This window comes from Dermochelys coriacea, chromosome 5, assembly GCF_009764565.3.
Source record: "Dermochelys coriacea isolate rDerCor1 chromosome 5, rDerCor1.pri.v4, whole genome shotgun sequence".
Classification (NCBI taxonomy): Eukaryota; Metazoa; Chordata; order Testudines; family Dermochelyidae; genus Dermochelys; species Dermochelys coriacea.
Window position 1 is genome coordinate 66460877 of NC_050072.1, and position 13546 is coordinate 66474422.

Consider the following 13546-nt stretch of genomic DNA (forward strand, 5'->3'; position numbering starts at 1 on the left):
TTAGGCCCCATTTCCTCTTCAGAATATAGTCTAATCTAGTTAATTAACAGGAGAAACAGTCTTTTAAGTTACAACAGCATTTTAATATTCCAGCAAAATCATTACAAAACCAGGGACGCAAGAACAGGGCTGACCAGGGGGCCATGGCCCTCCCACTTTTTACCACAGGGCCTGCCCTGCCACTCCTTTCCCCATGAGGCCCTGCCCCCTGGCCAGGCCAGCTGCTGGAGCCCAAGGAGCTGTGGGGAGCTGCAGACTCTTCACCTGCTCTGGGCAGAGAGTCTGGAGGGCGAAGACATGGGCTTGGGGCTGCTCTCAGGTCCCCACTCTCCGGACAGGTGGAGGGGCCCAGGCTTCCCGGCCCCACTCTGGCTTCTCACTTGGCCAGGGGCAGGACCTCGGGGGGAAGAAGGGAAGGGGTGGGAGCAGAGGGTCCCCTACTTTTGGGAAGGCTCCACCACCCCTCTTTAAAATGAATCCCCTGTTAACTTCCTCTCACCAGTCCATGTTGAAGTCTTTGGGAGGTTTTCATTGGGTTGGTTTCTTCTGGAGTCGTGTGTGTGTGTGTCAGTTTGCTTGTGAAGTGCTATGTTTGAGCAGGATAGTAGATGGTGTCTGAGAGGTGCTCACTCAAGTGTGTTAAACCCTTCTTCCTCTTTTCATGAAATTATAGGAAAGCATACCTCCTTCAATTGGTTCCTGTTCCTCTTTCATTGGCTTCATGCCTTCTGGTTTGGCTTAGATGACATTTCTAGCACCTGAGTAGGCCATCTGTTTAAAGAATATGCAACATTTCTTTTACTTGTCTCTGTTCTTCTTATGGCAAGAAAGACCCAGATTACTTTTAAAATTAATTTTAATTTTTTTATTTGGTCCATTTTTTGAGATAGAGTTTCAATTTTATTAGCATTTGAAAAAAAAAAATTCTATTTTCAAAAAGTCCAAACACTCCTGTTCTTTATACAAAAGGATTTAGTTCTCAGCGCAGTCTTTTTAAATTAAATACCTCTTACAAAGTCTTCAGCTTAAATATTTAGAATTGTTTCTTTGGAGGAATGATTCTTGTCTTTTGGAGTTGGTTGAGGGGTTTGTTTGTGCACTGCCAATAATTAATTACCTTTCACTATAAATTTTCTATATGTAAATGGTTCTTAGTTTAGATTAGCAAGGTCACTAGAATCCATGTTGGTACATAGAGCATTTTACTATTTACACAGCAATGACATTAAGAGCTTTGCATTTAGCTAACATATTTGCAGGTATGCATTTCACTAAGGTATCTGTCATTTCAACATTTAAGAAGAAAACAAAAGTTTAAAACATCTCCAACTTAACATGTGTTTCCTCTACAACTTTTAAGAACACAAGCAGATTTTCTTGCAAGAGGCAGGGGCTTGGTAGAGCCCAGTTTACCTAGATTTGTTGCTCTGATAGCACACCCTACATTTCTTTTTACCATTAGGCCTCTACTTAAAATTGCAGTGTTTCATATGCTCTGTCCCCTTGAGGTTTGCTCATCCTTGGGAGATAGAAGCAGGAAGCTTCTGGAATGTCTTTGATCAGCGTTAACATTTTGTAACATAACTAGCTACACATATATATTACTATAATCCCAAGCATCCTGGCTATAACATTCTTCTAGCTATAGCTTAATATTCAGTAAAGGTGAAAACAAGTTTTAATTACTTAGAAAACATTAAGTTATAATCTCATTTTTGCATCAGTATTGAGGTCTCTCCCACACAATGTGTAGCACAGCTCAAAACCTCAGTAACAAACTGAACTGCAACCCATATCTTCCTTCTAATCTTCATGCACATGTCGAGCAAATAAGTAAAGATGTGCAAGAAAACATCCTTGGGCTGTATTCATATGTGCCTATAGCAAAACTATCCTGCATGCTGTTGGAGATTTTTTAACTACATCAGTGTGCTACTTACTGGCCATATAATCTACGAATTCATTACAGCTGTACCTGTCCACATTGCACAATAAGATCTGGAAATCCCTCTGATCATTGTGGCTCTGCAAGCCAAGTGATGGAATCAAAGCTTCTGCATGAGGCAGTGTGTTTAGGGTAGCCACATGAATCTCTGTATCAGTTCTTCCATTCATTAAAAGTTTTCATTCATGAAACTGAAAATTTCATTCTGAATGTCTGAATTTAGGATTTCAGTATATTATCGAAAACTTACTATTCATAAATTATTTCCTTTATTTCCTAGATAATGTCAAGTATATTACATTTTATTTCTTATAAATGTTTTGACACTATCAAGTGAACCAGAGTCCATTTCTGAGTTGCACATCATTTTACTTAGGTTTTAAAGAGGATGCAATTATACTGGCAGGTATCGGAGTTAGATAGTGAGGAAGTGAAAGATTTTTAAAAGCTTAAGCAGAGCTTGCGAAGACAGAGGCTGATTTCCGTGGTCCCCAAGGGACACTACATTACATTTCCAAAGCATGAAGAAATCAATTCCCCTTTTGGAACGGTTTTTCTTGTCTCTTCCTCTTACTGGTGGTGGTGGTGTTGCTATGGTACATAAATGCAATGCTTCATGATGCCACTGGAAAAGTCAGCATTGACGTCTTTTGCAAACAGCTAATAGTCCGCCCCCGTACCTTTTTTATGAGTGTAGTCTGTCTGGCTAATTGTGCAAACTAATTAAAAAATGTTTCTCAATGTAAGCCACCTTTTGTTATGAACCTTTCATTAAAAAGCCTGTCTGTTGAATTGTCAGGAATACTGAAGAATGTATCTACCAATACGCAGCTATAAATAAAATATCTAGCAACCTGTGTGGCTTGAAGAAAAAAATCAGGCCTATGTAACAATAGGTCATTTATTTAACCATGAAGTATTGTTTCTGAAAAACTTGCTCTTCATATTGAGTGGATTTCTCTTGAAGACCGAGTTATGTAGCAATACAGAATAGCCCATGTCTTCCTCAAGCCCATGAGTAACAGTTATTGTTGAATTGTATTTTGGATCATTCCTACAACACAAGCGGCTTTCTCTGACGCTTGTGATTTAGTTTTTTCTAGAGACTGCAGTACCCTCTTATCGATCTGGGAGATGCTTGTGGTGTTTTATGTAGTGAAACTGGCTGGTGCTGCATTACTCCTCTCATTTCTGGCAATAAATGGAAAAATTAGATAATCGCATTGAATGCTAGGTACTAAAATTAAACGGAAATTTGTAAATAAGACTTAGCATCTAGGTTGAAAGACACTGCAGCAAAGAATATTTAAGGGGTGAAATAGATGGTTGATACTTGGTTATCCTCTTTCAACAAAACAAGCACATTGTTGATGGTAACATGCCAAGAGATGCAAGGGGGACTGGGAGAAGAAAATGGGAGAAGGGCAGTTTGAACACCCTACTAACTTAATGCCACTTTCTTTATATTCAAAACGCAAACCATTCTCAAGTGTTTTCTTGGATGACTAAGGAATTTCTGCAATCTGGTATTCAACAGTGTAAATGGAAAGAAGCTACATGTATTGAAAAGCTGTGGTGTATATTTTATTGGGAACTATTTTTAAAAAGAGCTTCAGTGCAACCTTTTTATCAGTTGCTGGCAGACTAAAATAGATGGGTGTTTTTTCTTGCATTTGGTAACATCTATATGCACAGCTCACATTTTATTCTCTAACTCTTAAAAAATATATTCTATATTGTGTTGCTTTAGGGGCACAGCCAGCGACGAAATGTGCAATTTCTACATTATGTATTACATGGAGGCCAAACATGCTGTTTCATACATGACCTGTACACAGAATATAAACCCAGATATGTTCAGAAACATTCCACAGGAGGCAAATATTCCTATTCCAGTCAAGTCTGATATGATAATGATGACACATGGACATCATCATGAAGGTAAAAAAAAAAAAAAAAAGTCTGAAATTGGTTTCACTCTTTGTTTGTTCTATGAAAGACATGCTTAACTATGCAATTTGTTTGAGGATTTTTTTTTAAGAATCTAGATATGTTCTTTTGAAGTTTATGAAATGCATAGGTCTGAGATGCAGTTGTTAAGAAATGCTGATTCATTGGTAGCAGTGATTTGTGGAAGTTTGCTTTATTAGTCTTTTATCCACTTCTTTGTTCAGGGTTTCCTTCCTCCCATGGTCCAGCCATAGTTTTATCATTACATTACCTGGCTTGTGCAACTAATTTGTGTCTCAGTCTTTCCAAAGTGTCACATCCTCTATTGCCCATTCAGAAGTGTTCAGTACTGTAGTTTCCCTGTCCCGTTTGCTGTGTGGTCCAGTACATCACTTCAATGATATTTTTAGTTATTGCTGTTTGACATGAGAGAGCCCAAAGGTTTTGCCACACACCTGAGCGCTCTCATACATTGCTCCAGCTCTAGACTGTGTGTCAAGCCTTCCTAAATGAGGATGTGTTGTCTGCTGGGTTAGAACATAGACTAGAAGCTGGATATCCTAGGTTCTGTTTCCAGCTACCAGTTCATTGTAGTCCTGATCTGAAATCAAATGAATACAGTAAGAGTCTTCCATAGAAAGTAGTTTTAAACTCTCTCTGACATTTTTAAAATTGATGTAAATCAGGGGTGAAAGTAAGTCGAGTGATTTATCGGTACGCTGGGGCCAGCTCTGGCCCCCAGAAGGGGCAGGGTTGAGGAGGTCAGAGCCAGTCCCAGCCCATGCTGTAAGGTAAGTGCCCCCTCCACTCCCCCCCCCCACCGGGGTAGCAGCAGCAGCCCAGGGCTCGGGGGTTATTGAAAGGTCCCAGGGCAGCAGAGGTAGAGCCCCCGGAGCCTCCCCCCACCCTAGGGCTCTGGGGGCTGTTTAAAGGGCCCAGGGCTCCCCTGCTTCTACCGCCCCAGCCCTTTAAATAGCCCCTGGAGCCCTGGAGGAGCAGTGGTGGGGCTCCGATGGCTATTTAAAGGGCCAGGGTGGTAGAAGCAGGGGAGCTCGAGGCCCTTTAAATAGCTACCGGGGCCCTGCAGCCACTACCCCAAGGCTCCAGCAGTGGGGCTCTGGAGGCAACTTAAAGGGCCTGGGGCTCCATCCACTGCTGGGAGCCCCAGGCCTTTTAAATTGCCCCCTGGGGAAGCCGGGATGCTGGGGCGTACTGGCTTACTTTCACCTCTGGGTGTAATGCCAATCTACCTCTTAAAGTTTTTGTGAAACTTAATGTTTGTAAAGCACTTCCGTCCTATGAGCTGAAAGTAATATATTGTTATGTCATTGGCTCTTCCTGCTTTAATTTTAGAATACTTAATTGTACTGGTCAGTTGTATGAAACTTAATATATTATGTTTTAATAATCTTATACATGTATATCATTTACTGTACTACTACTTTGTCTGTTTTCCCTGAGCAATAGAAACGTATAGAAAGCAAATGCTTGACTTCACTAAAAAAAAAAATGTATAGGAAAATGTTAAATTCGGTCTATATACAAAGAGATTATTGGTATATTCTTAACCTTCTTTAGAAACCAAGAAAACAGATGATGATTCTTCACTGAAGCAGCCAAAAAGAGAAGAGGAAGAGGTTTTGGATCAGGGTATGTATAATGAACTCTAACCATATTAAAAAAAAAAAAAGATTAATTAACTTAAATCACCAGTAAACCATCTCCTGATTATATTATGAATTAATGTATTAATATTGTATCTTTTCTTTTATCATCTAAAATGTAATGCATTCTTTACAACTATGTTGCTGTGCTTTATATAATGAATAATTCAGAAGGAATTGGTCAATTACCGGTCTCCAGCCTTGCAGGTAAAATTCATTAGTGCAATTTAATCTCATTAGATTTCCCTGTTCCTGGTTTAATTTGCGTAACCCCATTCTAATTTATCTGTCTGTTCACGGTGCCATAGCATGGGTTCACAGGAGTGGTGGTTGTCCTGCAGAATGATAATTCAATAACTATTCTGTTATGTTTTTATTTCTTTAATATGAAAGTATATTTTAAATTAACAATCTGTGTGATCTATTATTAGAAAACCATTTGAACAAAATCAGGGAAATTAAGAGTTAAAATTGAATTAAGAATGGTGTAGCAATCCTACATTCCTAAATGTGGAATAATATGGGAAGAAAACCTATATACGTACAAGGGAGTACTATCTTGTGCTTTGTATTGATGCAATATATAATGAGTTAAGTATATTGTAACGAGGTTAATACTGAGCCTCTTTGTTATATTTAAATTGACAAATTTTAAAATATATGTACCAGTGTATTGCACATATGTGGATTGCAAAACAGCTGCTGTGTACCTTGTTCCTTTGTAATGCTTCTCAGAAGATACTGTATCACATCGGACATTGAGAGGTATATTAAAATTTGGCAGTATTTCTGGTTCATTTGGACCAGATATAATACCAGTGCACCTGTTAAGAATATTGACTTGATATTACACTTTTCCCAAGGAGCCACTATGATGTCAGTGAAGTTTGATGCATTTTTACTTGAACTTAGCTGGTCTTTACAATTTGGAAGTGCACAGTAATACATAAGTGGAACTGGTAGATTATTGTAATGAGTTAAGAGTGTCCGTTGCAGTTAATTTTAAGTTAAAGGATGAAATTTTCAAAAGTGCACTCAGCATTAGCCTTACTCTGATGCCATTGAAGATCATGGTAAAACTTCCTTTGACTTCAGTGGGCACAGAGTTAGACCGTTGCTAAGAGCTTTTGAGTAACTCATCCAAAGTGGTAAATCTACCACATGCACAAAAACCACTTTGTAAAGTTAAATAATTCAAATCAGTTACAAATTTGTAAAAGTTACAAATAAATAAAAAATTGGAATTCAGAAAATCATAAGTTTTAGAGCATCTTAACTAAAAGTACTTTAAATTACTAAAGCGTGTTTTTACAACTGTGTATTTAAAACACATCTTAAAGTATGTCTACAGTGGAGTTGACCGTGTAATTTGCAGCTTAAGGAAACATCCTCACAATAAATCCAATCAAGCTTGCGCGCTAAATATTAAAACATAGCCACAGTGGCATGAGCCACGAGATCGATTAGCCACCTGTGTGTACACATAGGGCTTTAGATAGGATCATACTCGGGGCGGCTAGCCCATCCTGCCACTCGCATTGCTGCAGGTACACTTCTCTTTTTAATGTGCAAGCTCTGTCGGAGCTAGCGCAGGTATTTCTACCCGAGCTGAAAATTACACTTCTAGCTCCAGAGTAGATGCACCATTAGTTATTCCAGATGTATATTTTTATAAAGTAATAAATTTAGGCTGATCATTCTTATTTGATGTTACAGTCCAATACCAAATAAATCAGTCATTTTGTAAACACCTAACAAGATTTACGATGAGAAGCAACTTGTACCTTGATCATGGCCACATTAGCAATGAGTACTATAATATTTTAGGTTTCAGAGTAGCAGCCGTGTTGGTCTGTATTCGCAAAAAAGAAAAGGAGTACTTGTGGCACCTTAGAGACTAACACATTTATTTGAGCATAAGCTTTCGTGAGCTACAGCATCCGATGAAGTGAGCTGTAGCTCACGAAAGCTTATGCTCAAATAAATTTCTTAGTCTCTAAGGTGCCACAAGTACTCCTTATAATATTTAGGAAAGTTTTGTTTTCTGTTTGTTTGATAGCATTCAGTAATGTTCAAAACACATTTATTTTTCTTAAAGATGTGGTTTGAAACACTTCCAGATGTTTTCAAAGAACAATATCTGCAATGCAGTCTTGTTTGCTATGAGACCATTATTTGGTGTGCACATCTTCATCTAACTTGTTTCTATGGAAACTGGATCTCTGTTGTATTGTCCTTTGAAGTTGGTTGTGTTTTTAAGACATCAAAACCCTTGAGTCTAGATTAGGGCATTTTGTTTTGTATTCTTAAATGTTGATTGGGCCAGAGTCTCCTCTCATTCACACCAGTTTTACACCATTATAGCTTCATTGAGTTCAGTGGAGTAATTCCTTTTTACCTAGGTGCAGCGAAGGGAGAATCAGACCCACTGATTTTGCTTTTTGTCTTTAAGATTTTTCCTCTTCCTAGCAGCTGTTGAATATTGGTATAAATCATGTTTCTTTGTATTTGTAAGCCACTGCTACAGTGGTACAATCACATAGAAATTATATCAAAATAGGCGTTAACAGAGGAGAGAGAATTCCACAATCCTTTGCAAACCACACAGTCAGAGACGTCTGTGGACACACAAGCACACCAAATGATGTTCACAAAAGACTGGCTCAGGCTATAAGGTGTATGAAGAAACCAGGGAACTGAAGGTGGCCTATTAAATTGCATGCAGTTCTGAGTGTTCTTTTTTTTTAAAATAAATTAGGCCCTTACATTTGCTCAGAGAATAGTTATTTAGTGGTAACTTATCCTTAATTATCTTTATTGCTTATTGGAGAAGCATTTAAAAATACTGGCACATGTTTGAAATAGTTTTCTGATTTTATTAATGTAAAACTGTGCATTCTTTGACTCTTTGTAACATACCAACTCTGCTTTCCCCTTTTTACTTTCAGGTATTTAGAGTATATACCATAACTATCTCAAAAGAATGAGATATTAAATAATGTGCAAAAAATATTTGCAGCTCCAGGGTAGATCAGCAGGACAAAGTAGGTAATAGCTGCTATTAAATCAATGTATTAATCTCAAAACACGATTTCCAAAGTCTCAAAATCCCCCACATGGAAGTATCTTTCAGCCCAGAAAGTTTTTGTAAAATCATTACCTGTATTTTACCAGGTATTGAATACCAAATTATCCACCCTGATTATTCATAGAATCATAGAATATCAGGGTTGGAAGGGACCCCAGGAGGTCATCTAGTCCAACCCCCTACTCAAAGCAGGACCAATCCCCAACTAAATCATAACTAAATCAATCAATTAAATCAATTTAGTTGAAATTTGGTTTGTCTGTGCAAATTATTGCACACATCCATGATGTAAAATGTATTTTATTGTGAGTTCAGTGGTATGGCTGCAGCCTTTTGAGAGTTGTGCTGCCTTATCCCAATAGAAGCCAGATATTTTGTGAAGGTGAGACGAGGTCAGGAAAGGGGGAGGGAGAGTTAAAGAAGCTATTTTGTGTTCTTTGAAGGGGATTACACATTCTGCCCTTTCCTGGTGGAGGAAAGGGTTCATATTGGTGGTTACCTGAGGGGAAAATAGTTAGCACAGTATCAGTGTAGCTTGACACAAAAATGACAAAGCAACAGTGGTACTTTAAAATTCTTCTTTAGACAATTGAAGCTTTTTTATAAGTAACTTGATCTCAGAGTCAGAATAATGAATATTTGTTTCTTTTGCAATACTGGAAGCATCTGGGGAAAAATAGAAATAAATTAAATTCTGCCATCCTTACTCATGATGAATAGTACCCTATTCAGTTTGTGAACCCATTGAAATAAATGTTGTTGAGCACAGAGAAAAACACTACTCACTGTGAAGGATGGCAGAATTAGATCCTTTAAATGGAAAATGAAGATTATTAACAGAGTTTAGCTTAATGAAACTGACTTCACTTCATTGATGTTTAGCACAATCATGCAAATACGTGGTGAGGGGTGGGTGGAAGGAATCTTTATTTTTTTATAAACATTATGTTTACATATACTTGATATTCTGATTTAGACATGCTCACAGACTTGAGTGCTTTCTGCTATTACTAAAGCAGAGCTAGTACTACACCTTTTGCCTGTCATAAGGGAAAGTCAAAGTGAGTAATTGTTACTCAGAATTTTTTTTTGTCTGTCTAGAGTAACTTGGACAAATTGGATACAACATATATAGTACAGAAAACACTATTATCTGTTCATACCAGTCACCATAGTGTCTATTAGGCATCTCTTCTCCCCTTGTGGAAAAAGGCCTTAATGTGTTTCATTCCGTTTGTTCAAAACCATCCCTGCTGTAGTCTTTGTGGCACAGTATAATCAATCTTTCTGCTCAAAGGTTAACACAAACTGCTGTATTCCCAAGACACAAAGGATATGACAAAAATATAATTTGTAGAGGGAAAACACTGTATGACCTCTGGTAGTGAAAGGTCTTCAAACACCTTCTGTGAAACAGAATAATTTAACAAGTGGTTTTATGCTAACTAAAACGAATTACTATTGACATATTTAATCAAACAAAAAGAAGGGAACTGGAGTGCACAGTAGCTGTAATCATTTTCACTAAAAGAATAAAAGGAATATAGGCATGAAATTTATGTTTTCTTACAAGATTCTCTAATATAGTAGCTGGCATGTTGTGAATATTCCAATGACTACTTAATTGCTCAAAATTATTTTAATAGCATTAATTTTTCTTTATAAGTATCTTTAGTATTTGATTAGATGCTTATATGTATTTTCACATAATAAAAAAATAGGAATGACCATACTGGGTCAGATCCATGGTCCAGCTAACCCAGTATCCTGTCTTCTGACAGTGCCAAGAGCCAGATACTTCAGAAGGAATTAACAGAACAGACCAATTTGAGTGATCCATCCCCTGTCGTCCAGTTCCAGCTTTTGGCAGTCAGAGGTTTAGGGACACCCGAACAAGGGGGGATGTCCCTGACCATCTTTGTTAATAGCCATTGATGGATGTATCCTTCATACCCTCTACTTCTTTTGTGTACATAGTTATATTTTTGGCCTTCACAACATTTCCTGGCAATGAGTTCCACAGGTTGACTGTGCAGTGTGTGAAGATGTACTTCCTTAGTTTGATTTTAAACCTGCTGCCTATTAATTTCATTGGGTGACTCCTGGTTCTCGTGTTATGCAAAGGAATAAATAACAATTCCCTATTCACTTTCTAGTCACCATTCATGATTTTATACACCTCTTTCATGATTTTATAGACCTCTTTCATATCCCCTTTTAGTCATCTCTTTTCAAAGCTGAACAGTCCCAGTCTTTAATCTCTCCTCAGATGGAAGCTGTTTCATATCCTTGCCATTTTTATTGCCCTTCTCTGTACTTTTTCCAATTCTAATGTATCTTTGTTGAGATGGGCCAACCAGAACTGCACACAGTATTCAAGGTGCAGGGGTACTATGGATTTATATAGTGGCATTATAAACTTATTTAGAATCTATTTCTTCTTCTTCTTCGAGTGCTGTTCACGTCCATTCCACATTAGGTGTGCACGTGCTGCCTGCATGAGCTTTGGAAACTTTTTCCCTTAGTGGGTCCCGGCGGGCCCCCCGAGTGGCACCACTGCGCCCTACATATATACCCCCACCAGCCCAACCCCCTCCAGTTCCTTCTTCTGTCCGTGGCGGCATTGGAACAACCTCTCTCTCTCTCGTAGAAGAGCAGTCCCTTAGCCTTAGAGTAGCTGTTATCAGTTCGTTCACATATAGATTGTGAACACTTAAGTGATTAGCTGCTTGGAAGCCTCCAGCACTGGCCACGGGGCATATCGCAGGCCCACAGCTTCAAGGCTTGTGCCACGTGCCGCAAACCTATGCCAGTTAGTGACCCCCAGGACTTATGTCTACGTTGCCTGGGGGACGGACATCAAACTGAAAGGTGTAGGATTTGCAAGGCGTTCAAGCCAAGACAAGGAAAGAAAGAGACTTTCGCCTAAAGCAACTGTTGATGGAGGCCGCATTGCAGGTGCCGGGCCTGGAGCACCCGACGCTGGCTCAGGCTTCCTCGGTGCGTAGTGCCCCAGAGCCATCGGGAGACCCAGCACCAGCGAAGCACCGTAAACTGTCGGCCCCGGAGCGCCAGGCCCCAGCACCAATTGTCCTTCCCGGTGCGGCCCCCAGCGCAGCCTAAAAGAAGGCGCGGTTGTTCCCCACACAGGAGGCTGGCGCCTCCCAAGGCACCGAGCACTGATGAGAGCGGGAAGGCTGCGGTACAGGTGGTCCCAGCGGTACAAGCTCCACCGAGCCCAGACCTAAGTGAGCTCAGTGTGGACGATGGGCTCGAGGGCATAATCAGCCCTCTACGCCTGGCACCTTTGAGGCCGCAAAGGACCTCATCGAGCTATCGGCGGCGAGCCCCCACCCATATGGGGAAAACCCTCCAGCACCCATGCCTTGGGCGCCATCGAGGGGTAAGCCAGCAATGGTGTGCCGCTTGAAGACACCATCCCGGCATCGCTCCCGGAGTTGGTCCCGGTCGAGCGCCGACTTTGCAGACTCGCACTTGCCAGCGGCCCAGAAGGAGGTTGTGGCACCGTTAGCGGGTCGATGCAAAGAAGCGCCAGGAAGGGCACATTGCTCTCCGGCACCGCCCAGAGACCAGCACCGGGAGGAGTTGAGACGGCCCTTGCCAGAGGTCTCCCACAGACTGTCCCGGTCCAGGGAACGCCAGTCCCAGTCCTGGTCTCGGAGGTTCCGGTACCGCTCCCAGTCCTGCTCAGTCAGGAGCCACTCTTTCTCCGACCGGCGCAGATCATTGGCACCACCATGGCCTTCGCGTTCGGCATCGCCGCAGTCTGGTGCCGGCTCTGGTCGCTATAGCTACCCGCACCAGGGCCTGGAGAGCAGGGACCCTCAGGGGAGCTGGCAATCTCAATGGGGGCCGCCAGGCCATTGGCCCTTCTGGACCCCTTGGGCCTATCAGGAGCACCAAGGGGCTCCATCCAGGGCAAGTTACTCGGTGCAGCGGGCCCAGTCGCCGCACTAATGCCAGACGGTGCCGGAGGCAACAGTATCCAGGCCTCCAGCTTCCCCCCAGCTTAGATCGCCCCTGCCACGGGAGATGGGGAGCAGAGGACCAACCAGAGGGGGTCGAGCAGCAGCTAACTCCTCGTCTTCCCCCAATGAGGCGGTGGCGGGTACAGAGATATCTGGCCCTCGGCCAATAGATCATGGAGCACACCAGGAATTGCTGCGCAGAGTTGCCCAAAATTTGGGGTTGCAGGTGAGGAGACGGTTGAGCAGGAAGACCCCATGGTGGACATTTTGAGCCCCGAAGGGCCATCCAGAATAGCACTCCCGCTCATTAAGACCATTCAGTCTAATTATAAAACTTATATGGCACACTCCAGCCTCCAACGCTCCAACAGCTAAAGGAGTGGAGCATAAATACTTTGCCCCATCTAAGGGCTATGAGTTCCTATTCTGTCACCCGAGTCCATGCTCCCTAGTAGTTTCGGCGGTGAACAAAAGGGAGCGCCATGGACACCAGGCCCCGGCCCCTAAGGCCAAGGAGGCGAAACGCCTGGACCTTTTTGGTAGAAAGGTGTACTCATCTGGGGGCCTTCAGTTGAAGATTGCTAACCAGCAGGCCATCCTCAACAGGCACAATTTCAACTACTGGACGACAGTGGGGAAGTTTAAGGACAACCTCCCGCAAGGTTCCCAACAGGAGTACACAGCCCTGGTGGACGAGGGCAAGGCAGTAGCCAAGACCTCTCTCCAGGCCTCCTTGGGTTCGGCAGATGCAGCGGCTAAAATAATCGCGTCGGGGTGGTCATGAGGCTCTCAGCGTGGCTCCAGGAGTCAGGCCTGCCCCCGGAGGTCCAGAATACACTCCAGGACCTCCCCTTCAAAGGGCCCAGGCTCTTCTCGGATCAGACAGACGCGAGGCTGCATAGCCTCAAGG

At 41.8% G+C, this 13546-nt stretch overlaps 1 protein-coding gene across 23 annotated transcripts in view; it reads left to right on the forward strand.

Moving 5' to 3' along the window:
* PAM (peptidylglycine alpha-amidating monooxygenase) overlaps window positions 1-13546 on the forward strand; it is a 212775-nt gene that overhangs the window by 155440 nt on the left and 43789 nt on the right. For all 23 annotated transcript variants that reach the window (XM_038401384.2, XM_038401392.2, XM_038401389.2 and 20 more), the window contains 2 exons: window positions 3696-3886; window positions 5474-5545. In XM_038401384.2, the coding sequence (XP_038257312.1) occupies window positions 3696-3886; window positions 5474-5545 (263 nt within the window). The remainder of the gene's footprint in view (window positions 1-3695; window positions 3887-5473; window positions 5546-13546) is intronic.